Genomic DNA, 16362 nt, shown 5'->3' with positions numbered 1-16362 from the left:
CGCTCAGGGTTGATTGACAACAGAGGGCGATATAGTGTGTTTCTACAGTGCCGTCCTCGCTCAGGGCTGATTGACAACAGAGGGCGATATAGTGTGTTTCTACAGTTCTGTCCTCGCTCAGGGCTGATTGACAACAGAGGGCGATATAGTGTGTTTCTACAGTTCTGTCCTCGCTCAGGGTTGATTGACAACAGAGGGCGATAAAGTGTGTTTCTACAGTGCCGTCCTCGCTCAGGGTTGATTGACAACAGAGGGCGATATAGTGTGTTTCTACAGTGCCGTCCTCGCTCAGGGTTGATTGACAACAGAGGGCGATATAGTGTGTTTCTACAGTGCCGTCCTCGCTCAGGGTTGATTGACAACAGAGGGCGATATAGTGTGTTTCTACAGTTCCGTCCTCGCTCAGGGTTGATTGACAACAGAGGGCGATATAGTGTGTTTCTACAGTGCCGTCCTCGCTCAGGGTTGATTGATCTCACTGTTCTGCATCCTTTGTACAAGTTGTAAACGAGGCTGGAGCTCTATGAACTGGAGCGAACGAGAAAAACAAACAGTGAATTCGCTTCAACACAAAAGCTAAAAATAGAACGCCTTAACTTCCTGAGGTGATTAAAGTTTACTGCATCCTATTGGCTCCCTGTAAGGCAATACTGGTTCAGTGGTACACCATGTTGCCTCCACAGTAGCATCCTCCGTCTGCATCCCAAAAGGCACTCTATTCCCTATGTAGTGCACTACTTTAGACCGGTGCACTACATAGGGAATAGGGTGACATTTGTGATTCAGCCTTTGACTGTTTGGCACAGGTTCTAGGAACCCTCCATGGCTGACTGACTGCAAACTAATTACGCTCTTATCAGGACTGGGCTTTATATCGCCATATCAAATCAAATAGCATTTTATTTGTCACGTGCCAAATACAACAGGTAGACCTTACAGTGAAATGCTTACTTACAAGCCCTAAACAAACAATGCAGTTTTAAGAAAATAATAAGTGTTAAGAAAGTATTTACTAACTAAACTGAAGTAAACAATACATTTAAAAAAATAAAAAATAAAAATATAAGAAAATAGAAAACGGGGTACCGGTACAGAGTCAATGTGCGGGGGCACCGGTACAGAGTCAATGTGCGGGGGCACCGGTACAGAGTCAATGTGCGGGGGCACCGGTACAGAGTCAATGTCTTGAAATACCGGTACAGAGTCAATGTGCGGGGGCACCGGTACAGAGTCAATGTGCGGGGCACCGGTACAGAGTCAATGTGCGGGGGCACCGGTACAGAGTCAATGTGGGGGCACCGGTACAGAGTCAATGTGGGGGCACCGGTACAGAGTCAATGTGCGGGGGCACCGGTACAGAGTCAATGTGCGGGGTACCGTACAGAGTCAATGTGCGGGGCACCGGTACAGAGTCAATGTGCGGGGCACCGGTACAGAGTCAATGTGCGGGGTACCGGTACAGAGTCAATGTGCGGGGGCACCGGTACAGAGTCAATGTGCGGGGCACCGGTACAGAGTCAATGTGCGGGGCACCGGTACAGAGTCAATGTGCGGGGCACCGGTACAGAGTCAATGTGCGGGGCACCGGTACAGAGTCAATGTGCGGGGCACCGGTACAGAGTCAATGTGCGGGGTAACGGTACAGAGTCAATGTGCGGGGGCACCGGTACAGAGTCAATGTGCGGGGCACCGGTACAGAGTCAATGTGCGGGGCACCGGTACAGAGTCAATGTGCGGGGCACCGGTACAGAGTCAATGTGCGGGGCACCGGTACAGAGTCAATGTGCGGGGCACCGGTACAGAGTCAATGTGCGGGGCACCGGTACAGAGTCAATGTGCGGGGTACCGGTACAGAGTCAATGTGCGGGGCACCGTACAGAGTCAATGTGCGGGGCACCGGTACAGAGTCAATGTGCGGGGGCACCGGTACAGAGTCAATGTGCGGGGCACCGGTACAGAGTCAATGTGCGGGGGCACCGGTACAGAGTCAATGTGCGGGGCACCGGTACAGAGTCAATGTGCGGGGGCACCGGTACAGAGTCAATGTGCGGGGGTACCGGTACAGAGTCAATGTGCGGGGCACCGGTACAGAGTCAATGTGCGGGGGCACCGGTACAGAGTCAATGTGCGGGGTACCGGTACAGAGTCAATGTGCGGGGTACCGGTACAGAGTCAATGTGCGGGGGTACCGGTACAGAGTCAATGTGCGGGGCACCGGTACAGAGTCAATGTGCGGGGCACCGGTACAGAGTCAATGTGCGGGGGCACCGGTACAGAGTCAATGTGCGGGGGCACCGGTACAGAGTCAATGTGCGGGGCACCGGTACAGAGTCAATGTGCGGGGCACCGGTACAGAGTCAATGTGCGGGGTACCGGTACAGAGTCAATGTGCGGGGGTACCGGTACAGAGTCAATGTGCGGGGACACCGGTACAGAGTCAATGTGCGGGGGCACCGGTACAGAGTCAATGTGCGGGGGTACCGGTACAGAGTCAATGTGCGGGGGTACCGGTACAGAGTCAATGTGCGGGGGCACCGGTACAGAGTCAATGTGCGGGGGTACCGGTACAGAGTCAATGTGCGGGGGCACCGGTACAGAGTCAATGTGCGGGGGCACCGGTACAGAGTCAATGTGCGGGGGCACCGGTACAGAGTCAATGTGCGGGGGCACCGGTACAGAGTCAATGTGCGGGGGCACAGGTTAGTTGAGGTAATTGAGGTAATATGTACATGTAAGTAGAGATAAAGTGACTATGCATAGATAACAGAGAGTAGCAGCATAGTAAACATTGAAGGGGGGTGGTCCAGGAAGCCATTTGGTTAGCTGTTCATGAGCCTTATGGCTTGGGGGTAGAAGCTGTTAACTTCTTCGAGTATCTGATATGGGCAGAAAGCTTAAATTCTTGTTAATCTAACTGTACTGTCCAATTTACAGTAGCTATTACAGTGAAATAATACCATGCTATTGTTTGAGGAGAGTGCACAATTTTGAACATGAAAAGTTATTAATAAACAAATTAGGCAATTTGGGCAGTCTTGCAATGGTTCATTGGATCAGTCAAAAACTTTGCACATACACTGCTGCCATCTAGTGGCCTAAATCTAATTTGCACCTGGGCTGGAATAATACATTATGGCCTTTCTCTTGCATTTCAAAGACTGCAAAAAAAATACAAAAGAACGGTTGTTTTTTTCTTCGTATGATCTTTTACCAGATCTATTGTGTTATATTCTACTACATTCATTTGGTGCCAAGAACATGAAAACCCTGGCTTCAGGGCCTGAGCTACAGGCAGTTAGATTTGGCTATGTCATTTTAGGTAAAATTGAAAAAAAAGGAGCAGATCCTTAGATTAAGAAGCCTTTTGGACCTAGACATGGCGCTCCGGTACCGGTTGCTGTGCGATAGCAGAGAGAATAGTCGATGACTAGGGTGGCTGGAGTCTTTGGCAATTTTTAGGGAGTTCCTCTGACACCGTCTGGTATAGAGGTGTGGACAGGAGTGGACTGAGCACACACCCCTGAGGGGCCCCTGTGTTGGGGATCGGCGTGGCAGATGTGTTGTTACCTAACCTTACCACATGGGGCGGCCCATCAGGAAGTCCAGGATCCAGTTGCCGAGGGAGGTGTTTAGTCCCAGGATCCTTAGCTTAGTGATGAGCTTTGAGGGCACTATGGTGTTGAATGCTGAGCTGTAGTCAATGAATAGCATTCCCACATAGGTGTTCCTTTTGTCCAGATGGGAAAGGGCAGTGTGGAGTGCAACAGAGATTACATCATCTGTGGATCTGTTTGGGCGGTATGCAAATTGGAGTGGGTCTAGGGTTTCTGGGATAATGGTGTTGATGTGAGCAATGACCAGTCTTTGAAAGCACTTCATGTCTATAGACGTGAGTGCTACGGGTCGGTAGTCATTTAGGCATGTTACCTTGGTGTTCTTGGGCACAGGGCCTATGGTGGTCTGCTTGAAACATGTTGGTATTACAGACTCGGTCAAGGACAGGTTGAAAATGTCAGTGATGCCACTTGCCAGTTGGTCAGCGCATGCTCAGAGTACACATCCTGGTAATCAGTCTGAATGTTGACCTGTTTACAGGTCTTCTCACATTGGCTACGGAGAGCGTGATCACACAGTCGTCCCGAACAGCTGGTGTTCTCATGCATGCTTCAGTGTTGATTGCCTTGAAGCGCACATAGAAGTCATTTAGCTCGTCTGGTAGGCTCGTGTCACTGGGAAATTCATGGCTGTGCTTCCCTTTGTAGTCCGTAATAGTTTGCCCTGCCACATCCGACGAGTGTCGGAGCTGGTGTAGAAGGATTCAATCTTAGTCCTGTATTGACGCTTTGCTTGTTTGATGGTTCGTCGGAGGGCATAGCGGGATTTATTATACGCGTCCGGGTTAGAGTCCTGCTCCTTGAAAGCATCAACTCTACCCTTTAGCTCAGTGAGGATGTTGCCTGTAATCCATGACTTCTGGTTGGGGTACTGTATGGACGACATACAGTCCATCATCAATGGACTTATTGATGAAGCCAGTGACTGATGTGGTGTACTCCTTAATGCCATTGAAAGAATCCCTGAACATATTCCAGTCTGTCCTAGCAAAACAGTCCTGTAGCTTAGCATCTGCATCATCTGACCACTTCCGTATTGAGAGAGTCACTGGTACTTCCTGCTTCAGTTTTAGCTTGTAAGCAGGAATCGGGAGGATAGAGTTATGGTCAGATTTACCAAATGGAGGGTGAGGGAGAGCTTTGTCCGCATCTCTGTGTGTGGAGTAAAGGTGGTCGAGAGTTTTTTGTCCCTTGGTTTGCACATTTAACATGCTGGTAAAAATGTAAGTTTCCCTGCATTAAAGTCCCCGGCCACTAGGAGTGCCGCCTCTGGATGAGCATTTTTCCCTTCTTATGGCCTTATACAGCTTGTTGAGTGCGGTCTTCGTGCCAGAAACAGTTTGTCGTGGTAACTAGACAGCTATGACAAAATATAGATGAACTCTCTTGGTATACAGTGTGGTCTACAGTTTATCATGAGAAACTCTACCTCAGGCGAGCAAAACCTAGAGACTAAATGACATTTTGTGCTACAGCTGTTATTGACAAATAGACACAGACCACCACCCCACTGTTCTATCATGCCGATGCACCCAGCCAGCTGTATGTTATCCATGTCGTCATTCAGCCACGACTCATGAAATGTAAGATACAGTAGTAGTACAGTTTTTAATGTCCCGTTGGATAGTCTTGATCGGAGCTCATCCAGATTATTATGCAATGATTGCATGTTGGCTAATGGGACTGATGGTAGAGACGGGTTACCCACTCGCTGTCTGATTCTTACAAGGCACCCCGACCTACGACCCCAATTTCTCCGTCTCTTCTTCATGAGAATGATGGGGATCTGGGCCTTGTCCTGTGTCTGAAGTAAATCCCTTGTGTCCGACTCGTTAAAGACAAAAATCTATGTCCAGTATGAGGTGAGTACTCACTGTTCTGATATCCAAAAGCCTATTTTCGGTCATAAGAGACCAGAAACATTATGTACAAAATAAGTTACAAACGACACGATAAAGAAAACACGCTCAACCATCTCCTCCGGCGCCATTATCTCTGATCCTTATCTGAGCATCTGGGAGTTCCAGCTCAAGACAAACACGCTAACAATAGCAGGAAAGCCACGGTGGCCCTGCTACAATTGTGACCTGACATGGCCTCCAAGGAAAAGGACTAGGACTGTTGAAGACCCTGCCAGTGTTCAGTCATGATCATGTAAACGTTGTTCACTTGACTCTACAGACCGTACCTTACACCGAGACAGGTATTAAGGGAACTTAAACTGTGTTCCTTTGTCTCGTGGGAATATGAATGCAGAGAAGAACATGTTTGCAGTGTAATTACTTGGGCTGATTATTGTGTCTGATGCTCTGAGGGGGTGTTTAAGGGATCAGCCAAGGCATAATGTTGTCAGTTTTGACACTGGAGTTGGGAGTAGACTAAATGTAGGTTGCTCTTTGTGTGGGACTGTATTGTATGTACAGTATGTACTCTGTTAAATATGTTGTAGTACACTTATCTGGATGTGTGCCATATAAAGCTTGATGCCACTTTTGAAATATGCTGATTTAATGAGGTAATTGTAACTGAAACAAACATGGTAATTAAATCATAGACTTTAATTAGAGGGTGTGTGGAAGTTCAATTCTGTTTTGCTCTATCTTCCGCGCACACACATACATTTTTTCCCCCCAGCCATTTCCAAAATGAACAGGTTCGTACCTTGTACACCTTGGAGAAGAAGCCACTCCCAATCAGCTCGGCACTGAAGTCTTCCCAGAATTCCAGCTTGCGGACGGCGGTGCGTAGCTTTTGCCATCGGTCCACCTGGCAGTAGGTGTCTGCTGCCTCTCCGGGGCTGCTGGGTTCAGGGGTCACCTCCACCTCACACCTCATCCTAGGCAGCTCGTCTGGTGAGGCACGGGGCCACAGGGTCAGACACTTAGTCTCACTCACTATCCATAGCCCAGTGTTAAAGCCATCAGAGGCACTAGAAATGTCTCTGCGCTCTCCATCAACCCAATTTAGACATCTTGGAGGCAAACACTCGAAACTAGTAAACATGAGAGAAAAAAGCTTCTGATTAAGAAAATAGATTTCATCTTTAAGTGGGAGCGCTTTGAAAGATAAATATACTCAGTAAAATGCAAATTAAGCAGATTCAGAGGAGAACTGTTTGGTGAGCTGAAACACATTCTGAGACGAGAACATCATTTGCACAGAAAATATATTTTGAATGCATTAGAATTAATTCCAAATAACTTTGCAATTTCCATCTAAGAACACCAGTGATTTGACTTGTATCTTCAAGACTGATACAACTTGTAGTCTAACTGTCGAGTATAAGCCAATATGGTACTTCTGTGAGAAATCTAGTTTCAGAGGTCATTTGTCAAGGTAATCTGCTATTGGCTGACCTAACTGTGTCAGGTTTCACACCCAGTTGGAGATGCACACTCGCGGTTTAGATTGATTATTCTTTGCTTTTGCGGTGTGTAACCTAAAACTACAAACAGATACGTCAGTAGAGGTCTATGACACCATCACAACAGCATATGTCATTGGTGCATTCAGCTCCAAGACAGAAAACACAAGGTTAAAACCTTGGGTTACTGTATGTGACACCTGCTCAAGGCCAAACAACCTCCTGCTTGTTGTCTCCTCACTGAGAGAGGCTTGTTCACACAGATACAATCAGACAAGCTTTCTCATAGCTTCTGCAATGGTGCAGTGTTGAAAATGGTTATGCTAAATATTTTCATCTCGATGATCAGATAAGGTAGGCGTGACAATACTGTAGTGGGAAAGTACACATGGTGACATAGATGTAATCAAATTAGTTTTATGGGTAGAACATTGTTTGTTATGGCAATGTCACCATCTAGGCCAAGGCAGGCCAAGGCAACCATGAACCAGGAAGAAGCCATGAGAAACTAGATTCTTAAGTGTTTACAAATCCTCTAGGGTCAGTTTAGCTTGTAAAAAGTGTTCTAAACGTTTCCCATTTGCAGGAACGTCTTTAATGAAAAGTCTTCAATCACAAGTGACAAGTGGCCACAATATGGCTGCAGTTATCTCTTTTCGGTTTCTGGCAACATCTGATGTTGTCACTTTTACATGGAGTGGATTGGGTGGGGAAATCAGCCTTGAGGGAGATAGTTCAGCCTTGATGTGACAGACCGAGTTAAACATGACTTCCCAGACTGCCAAGTTCCCTAAAGTGAAGTGACAGATTTCTCCCTTCATCCAAAGGTCCCTCTTTATCCGCAGCAAAAACAGAACACGCTTTCTATTTTCTTCCCGAGGGCCTTGAGAGGGCTTATTTTTGCTCCATTCCCACTCTTTTCCAACATATCTGACAACTTAAAAAAAGACAGATATCTGTCGAGCCCCAGTTGGAATGTCACGGTTGGGTAAGAAAGTGGAATGACGATGGTATCTTTGCGGGAAAGACGCTACGGCAAATTTCCAGTTAGGCAACCTTGGCCGTGTGCCCTGAGAAAGCCAGTGAACTCTGACCAACTACCAGGCTACACACAGGTCACCAGTTGAGGCTGCTGAGGGGAGGACGGCTCTTAATAATGGCCGGAGCGGAGTAAATGGAACGGCATCAAACACATAGAAACCATGCGTCTGATACCCTTCCACTAAAAGCGCACCAGCCATTACCACGAGCCCGTCCTCTCCAATTAAGGTGCAGGTCACATACAGGCCCCTGTATTACACCTTCCTGCTATGTGTAAACACAGGCCACTGGCAAGACAAGGCCTCTGAGACAGGGACTTCAACTGAAAGATCAGAGAGTCTTGCAAACAAAGTCAGGCCAAGAGTTCAGTACTCCAAGGAATGTCATAATCCACAATCACACAGTCATGGCCCTCTGGGCACACTCTGGTTCAATCAATGTCGTTTCAACATTATCAATGTATTGTCTAATCAAATATAACGTTCAACATAATTTCAGCCACCCAATATACTGCATATTGAATGCAGTTCAGGGTGAAAAAGTAGAATTTCTAAGTAGAAGTTTCAACGTATACATACTTCTGATGATTACTATGAAATGACCTTGATCTAACAAGCACAAATATAAACGCAACATGTAAAGTGCTGGTCCCATGTTTCATGAGTCTAAATAAAAGACCCCAAAAAATGTTCCTTACGCACAAACATATTATCTCTCTCGTCAGATTTTGTTCAGAAATTTGTTGACATCCCTGTTAATGAGCATTTTATTCTTTATCAAGATAATCCATCCGCCTGACAGGTGTGGCGTATCAAGAAGCTGATTAAACAGCATGATCACTACACAGGTGCACCTTGTGCTGGGGGGGGGGCAATAAAAGGCCACTCTAAAATGTGCAGTTTTGTCACCAACACAATGCCAATGCCATTGAGGGAGCGTGCAATTGGCATGCTGACTGCAGGAATGTCCACTAGAGGTATTGCTAGAGAATTGAATGTTAATTGCTCTACCATAAACTGAATAGTATTTATGTTTGTAATAAAGCCCTTTTGTGGGGATAAACTCATTCTGATTGGTTGGGCCTGGCTCCTCAGTGTATTTACCCATCTACCAATAGGTGCCCTTCTTTGCGAGGCATTGGATAACCGACCTGGTCTTTGTGGTTGAATCTGTGTGTGAAATCCACTGCTTGACTGAGGGACCTTACAGATAATTGTATGTGTGGGGTACAGAGATGAGGTAGTCATTCAAAAAGCCTGATAAACACTTAGTGCACACAGAGTGAGTCCATGAAACTTATTATGTGATGTGTTTTAAGCAAATGTTTACTCCTGAACTTATTTAGGCTTCCCATAACAAAGGGGTTGAATACTTATTGACTCAAGACATTTCCGCTTTTAATTCATTTGTAAAAGTTTCTAAAAACATAATTCCATTTTGACATTATGGGGTATTATGTGTAGGCCAGTGACACATTCTAAATGTAATGTATGTTAAAGTCAGGCTGTAACACAACGAAATGTGGAAACAGTGAGAGGGTGTGAATGCTTTCTGAAGGTTGCTATATGTGTTGGGATGGATAGGGGTTTGGAGAGGTCTTTCCCAAACCGGGTCAAAACACCTTACACAACCTGCATCACGAACCTCTAACATGCAAATAAAGTGGATTATTAAAAGTAACATATCTGTGGTTCCTAGCAAACCAATCACTTGTTGACTGTCCTTGTTGATTGTTCTTTGTTGACTTTCGATGAAGGACCTTAAAAACAAGAAAATATTTGTCTTGAGAAACTAGTCATGACTTGTTGAATGGATGAGAGAGAGAGATTGGGAAAGCGAGAGCACAAAGAGTCTGTGCACGTGTGTGTGTGTGTGTGTGTGTGTGTGTGTGTGTGTGTGTGTGTGTGTGTGTGTGTGTGTGTGTGTGTGTGTGTGTGTGTGTGTGTGTGTGTGTGTGCCGCAGGCCCATTGTGTACAAGACGGATATTATTTAATCAACAACAAATGAACACGTCAGTGTGGATGAGAGCTCGTCACCCCAACATTAAAAAGCCATCACGGCTCAATCCTTAGCCATCTACGGGGGCCTGCCAGTAATGGCTTTCTTTCTTTTTAACCATCCTTTTACAGGCTCAATCCCGACTCAGTCCTAGCAGCCACACTCCACTCTGCACAGCCATCAGTCCAATGAGTCCATCAGTCCACCCCCTCGCTCTCTCTGCAACCCCGGGCATTCTGATACATCCTCTCGCACAATCTGCTTACCAGCCCCCCCCCCCCCCCCCCTCCTGTTATCTCTTGTCAGATTTGTGAAACGATGAGCTTCTGCTCATATCTGCCCCGTTTATTTCCTTCATTCCAGCATCAGCCTTTCAGCACTATGGCATCGTGCATATTTCACTGCACACAGTCAATATCTAGGCTAATATTGATAGGCTAATGTTTCCTTTCCGCAACCATCTTTCGCTTTGTAATATACTGCTTTCTAACAACCAATGGTGTACAGTACAGTGTAGTACAGTATCATATCAACACAAACAGGCAGTTATCTGGTGAAATATGAACTTTCTGCTTCCATGACCTGTGACCTATTGTACATGACACAGAGAAACCTGCTTGGCTGGTCCCTTACCGTAGCACATTTATTCTCTTATAGGACTGAAACTGTCCTCCTCACATTCTCTCCCACTAAAACTCTCAAAGCGTGCAGGAGAGTGGGCAGAAAGGCCTTCCTCGTGTGTGTGTGTGTGTGTGTGTGTGTGTGTGTGTATGCGCATGTCTGTGTGCTCATGTACGTGTGAGTGCATGTGTAGATTCATGAGAACTAGCTGCGTTTGTATGGGCTAAACTGTCTGCCCGAACAGGGGGGGGGGGCATGTAATTCTGATTCCCCCTCCAGTTTTATCTTTGGAATGTGATACAAAAAGAGGCAGCTTTAAGACCATGCGGACGTCTCCGAGCGGTCGGGCTGTTTGGAGTGTTTATCCCACTGGATAAAGATAAATATACAGTACCGGTCAAAGGTTTGGACACACCCACTCATTCAAAGGTTTGGACACACCCACTCATTCAAAGGTTTGGACACACCCACTCATTCAAAGGTTTGGACACACCCACTCATTCAAAGGTTTGGACACACCTACTCATTCAAAGGTTTGGACACACCCACTCATTCAAAGGTTTGGAGACACCCACTCATTCAAAGGTTTGGACACACCCACTCATTCAAAGGTTTGGAGACACCCACTCATTCAAAGGTTTGGACACACCCACTCATTCAAAGGTTTGGACACACCCACTCATTCAAAGGTTTGGACACACCCACTCATTCAAAGGTTTGGACACACCCACTCATTCAAAGGTTTTTCTTCATTTTTTAAACTATTTTCTACATTGTAGAATAATAGTGAAGACATCAAAACTATGAAATAACACATGTATCATGTAGTAAACAAAATATATTTGAGATTTGAGATTCTTTAAAGTAGCCACCATTTGCCTTGATGACAGCTTTGCACACTATTTATATATGTCCCCCACACTTCTAAAACCAAAGTTGCACCCCTGTGTGAGGGTTTATTCGGACTCTTGCAGGGGTTTGCACTGAGTGGTCCTCTGGAGCATTTACTTGCCTGTGTAATTCCCCAGGAGAAATGAATGTGTGAGTACGACATGTCTGAGTATACGAGCTACTGAAAAAAGAGAATGTGGTTGCGCTAATGGGAGTACGGTATGTACCCTGTATAAGTATGGAAAGACAGTGAGTGATAGATGGGAGAGGCAACCACAGATGCATGCTGGGTTAAGCGTTGTTGGACATGTGGATGGCCACCCACCACTAAACAATCACAGAGCCACTCAGCCCTGATTTCATGAGAGGGCCAGAGAGGGCCAGAGACGGGGGAGTCAAAAAGAACAAGGCCTTGTGTGGGTGATGTGATGAGCATAACAATATATACAAATAAACCTGATCAACAACAACAACCTTACACTGGCCAGCAGCACAGGCTCAGACTCAATTAGTTATTTAATACGCAATTTGCAAGTTGATATCACTCTCGTATGCAATACAGTTAGTCTAAGATCCTTATATGCGATGCAACAAATGAGATCAGGTTGAAAATTGAAGGAATAGAGCTTTTCCAAATAGGACTCCCACGCGCGGATAATAATTCATTTATGCTCCTGTGTCATGAGGCTGCATGGAGAGCTGGCAGGGTTTGGAATTGTGTTGATGGAAAGAAGCATCGGGTTGGGCTTTGCTGTGCTGGGTAAATAATTCAGTCTAGTGGAACTCTAGAGCTGCTGCTGGCTCTCTGCTCCCTCACTTTCTGGCCCCGGCCCCTGTGACACGACTCTCTGCTCCCTCCCTCTCTGGCCCCTGTGACACAACTCTCTCAGGTTACTTCCTGTCACCCTAGAGGGTTTAGCTCCTGGGGTCACAACCTGCTGCTTCCATAAGGTCAGCCTGTGAGCATGTTTGGGGAGTGTGTGTGTGTGTACGTGTGTGATAAACAAAGACTATGTAAGGTCACCCAGGCAGAGTTGAAGGTTCATCATGTCAAACATACAAAACACGGACTCCATCAGGAAGTTATTCAGGGGACTGTAGATATCTTCATGCTGAATGGCTAAGCGTATTGGGCAGGGTGCTCTATGCTCCTAATGTCGTGATCATTATATTCGTCATGAGACATTCCTACAGTGGAAGTCAGAAGTTTAAATACACTTAGGTTTTTCAACCACACATTACTTGTTAACAAACTATAGTTTTGGCAAGTCGGTTAGGACATCTACTTTATACATGACACAAGTCATTTTTCCAACAATTGTTTACAGATTATTTCACTTATAATTCACTGTATCACAATTCCAGTGGGTCAGAAGTTTACATGCACTGAGTTGACCGTGCCTTTAAACAGCTTGGAAAATTCCAGAAAATGATGTCATGGCTTTAGAAGCTTCTGATAGGCTAAATGACGTGCCTTTAAACAGCTTGGGAAATGGCTTTAAAAGCTTCTGATAGACATCATTTGAGTCAATTGGAGGTGTACCTGTGGATGAATTTGAAGGCCTACCTTCAAACTCAGTGCTTGACATCATGGGAAAAATCAAAATAAATCAGCCTAAACCAAAAAATTTTAGACATCCACAAGTCTTGTTCATCCTTGGGAGCAATTTCCAAATGCCTGAAGGTACCACGTTCATCTGTACAAACAATAGTTTCGCAAGTATAAACACCATGGGACCACGCAGCCGTCCTACCGCTCAGGAAGGAGACGCGTTCTGTTTCCTAGAGATGAACGTACTTTGGTGCGAAAAGTGCAAATCATTCCCAGAACAACAGCAAAGGACCTTGTGAAGATGCTGGAGTAAACAGGTACAAAAGTATCTATATCCACAGTAAAACGAGTCCTATATTGACATAACCTGAAAGGCCGCTCAGCAAGGAAGAAGCCACTGCTCCAAAACCGCCGTAAGAAAGCCAGACTACGGTTTGCAACTGCACATGGGGACCAAGATTGTACTTTTTGGAAAACTGTCCTCTGGTCTGATGAAACAAAAATAGAACTGTTTTGCCATAATTTACCATTGTTATGTTTGGAGGAAAAAGGGGGAGGCTTGCGAGCCGAAGAACACCATCCCCACCGTGAAGCACGGGGGTGGCAGCATCATGTTGTGGGGGTGCTTTGCTGCAGGAGGGACTGGTGCACTTCACAAAATAGATGGCATCATGAGGTGGGGAAATGATGTGGATATATTGAAGCAACATCTCAAGACATCAGAAGTTAAAGCTTGGTCGCAAATGGGTCTTCTAAATGGACAATGACCTCAAGCATACTTCCAAAATTGTGTCAAAATGGCTTAAGGACAACAAAGTCAAGGTGTTGGAGTTGTCACAGGGAACTAGGTGTGTGAGGAATGGAATCAGGCGCAGAGAGTTCCACAGGGAAAGGTGCACTTTAATAATGCACAAACAAACAAGCCCACAACACAGGGTGCAGAAATATATGGACCACCCAAAAACACAGGGTACCAGAACACAAACACACCTAACTAACGCACACACGTAACACAAAATTAATCCCGCACAAAACAAGGGCGGGTAAACCTACTTTAAATAAGGAAGCCCACACAAATAGACAATAAATAGACCCTTATAAGACAAAACAAACAGACAACGAAAAAGGGATGGGTGGCGGCTAGTAGGCCAGTGACGACGACCGCCGAGCACCGCCCGAACAGGCAGGGGAGCCAACTTCGGTGGAAGTCGTGACAGGAGTGGCCATCACAAAGCCCTTACCTCAATCCTATAAAATGTGTGGGCAGAACTGAAAAAGCTTGTGCGAGCAAGGAGGCCTACAAACCTGACTCGGTTACACCAGCTCAGGAGGAATGGGCCAAAATTCACCCAACTTATTGTGGGATGCTTGTGGAAGGCTACCCAAAACGTTTGATCCAAGTTAAACAATTTAAAGCAATGCTACCAAATACGAATTGAGTGTATATAATCTTCTGATCCACTGGGAATGTGATATAAAAATAAAAGCTGAAATAAATCATTCTCTCTACTATTATTCTGACATTTCACATTCTTAAAATAAAGTGGTTATCCTAACTGACCTAAAACAGGGATTTTCTTACTAGGATTAAATGTCAGGAATTGTGAAAAACTGAGTTTAAATGCATTTGGCTAAGGTGTATGTAAACTTCCGACTTCAACTGTATATCCACAGATTGTATTCCTTTAATCCCATGTACTGTACACATTTTGCTCCATTGTCATTCTCCAGGTCACATTATCTCGTCAAGTGCCGGTGGTGGGAAGAGTCAGACTTAGGGAGTATCAATCAGACGTCAGTAACTGAAGCCTGATAGCACTATTACTGGATCCGTTTTCTGACAAACACTTGACCAACCAAAGACAAATTACAATCTAGGCCCAGCATTTCTTGAAGGGAATGAATAGATGGAATGGGTGAGAATGGTTCAGTACCAGGCTACCAGGCCAGGTGCCTGAGTACAGAACCACCTGATGTTCAAAGGCTCAGCTAATCCTCACAGCTCTGCCACATTCCACAACCCTGCCCAGGACAGCTACCGGAGACTGGCTCCACAACCCTGCCCAGGACAGCTACCGGAGACTGGCTCCACAACCCTGCCCAGGACAGCTACCGGAGACTGGCTCCACAACCCTGCCCAGGACAGCTACCGGAGACTGGCTCCACAACCCTGCCCAGGACAGCTACCGGAGACTGGCTCCACAACCCTGCCCAGGACAGCTACCGGAGACTGGCTCCACAACCCTGCCCAGGACAGCTACCGGAGACTGGCTCCACAACCCTGCCCAGACCAGCTACCGGAGACTGGCTCCACAACCCTGCCCAGGACAGCTACCGGAGACTGGCTCCACAACCCTGCCCAGGACAGCTACAGGAGACTGGCTCGACAACCCTGCCCAGGACAGCTACCGGAGACTGGCTCCACAACCCTGCCCAGGACAGCTACCGGAGACTGGCTCCACAACCCTGCCCAGGACAGCTACCGGAGACTGGCTCCACAACCCTGCCCAGGACAGCTACCGGAGACTGGCTAGAAGCAGCGGAGGGCACCTACTATACAATGCAATGGATAGGATATTACTGGGTTCTACACCAACTAAACAAACAATACCCATGAAAACAGTTTATTGAGGATGAACTTTTTCCCTGACCAGAACTGTGTATAACGCAGCAGCTTCGTGTGGGATTCAGGTTGTTTTCAGTTCAATTGTGTAGGCAGGCTTTTTAAGTAGATACGTTTCAAGTAAAAGTGCGCCTAGTCATGTTACTTTTTATGAAGGATTAACCAGGAGAGAAAACGGGGCTGTAGGAGGGGTCTCACTTAGGACGGGGGAGGGGTCTACCTGTCTGTCAGGCTGTAGGAGGGATCTCACTTAGGACGGGGGAGGGGTCTACCTGCCTGTCAGGCTGTAGGAGGGATCTACCTGTGTGTCAGGCTGTAGGAGGGATCTCACTTAGGACGGGGGAGGGGTCTACCTGCCTGTCAGGCTGTAGGAGGGATCTCACTTAGGACGGGGGAGGGGTCTACCTGTCTGTCAGGATGTAGGAGGGATCTTACTTAGGACGGGGGAGGGATCTACCTGTCTGTCAGGATGTAGGAGGGATCTTACTTAGGACGGGGGAGGGGTCTACCTGTCTGTCAGGATGTAGGAGGGATCTTACTTAGGACGGGGGAGGGATCTACCTGTCTGTCAGGATGTAGGAGGGATCTCACTTAGGACGGGGGAGGGATCTACCTGTCTGTCAGGATGTAGGAGGGATCTCACTTAGGACGGGGGAG

General features: G+C 46.5%; 1 protein-coding gene across 2 annotated transcripts in view; it reads right to left on the bottom strand.

Moving 5' to 3' along the window:
• The window catches only part of LOC115125735 (dual specificity testis-specific protein kinase 2-like), a 96809-nt gene that overhangs the window by 64839 nt on the left and 15608 nt on the right, over window positions 1-16362 (bottom strand). For both annotated transcript variants that reach the window (XM_065004659.1, XM_065004660.1), the window contains one exon: window positions 6276-6463. In XM_065004659.1, the coding sequence (XP_064860731.1) occupies window positions 6276-6463 (188 nt within the window). The remainder of the gene's footprint in view (window positions 1-6275; window positions 6464-16362) is intronic.

The sequence above is a fragment of the Oncorhynchus nerka genome, linkage group LG19, assembly GCF_034236695.1.
Source record: "Oncorhynchus nerka isolate Pitt River linkage group LG19, Oner_Uvic_2.0, whole genome shotgun sequence".
NCBI lineage: Eukaryota > Metazoa > Chordata > Actinopteri > Salmoniformes > Salmonidae > Oncorhynchus > Oncorhynchus nerka.
The sequence above is the reverse complement of the archived record's forward strand: the minus strand, read 5'-3'. Positions and strand labels throughout refer to the sequence as shown.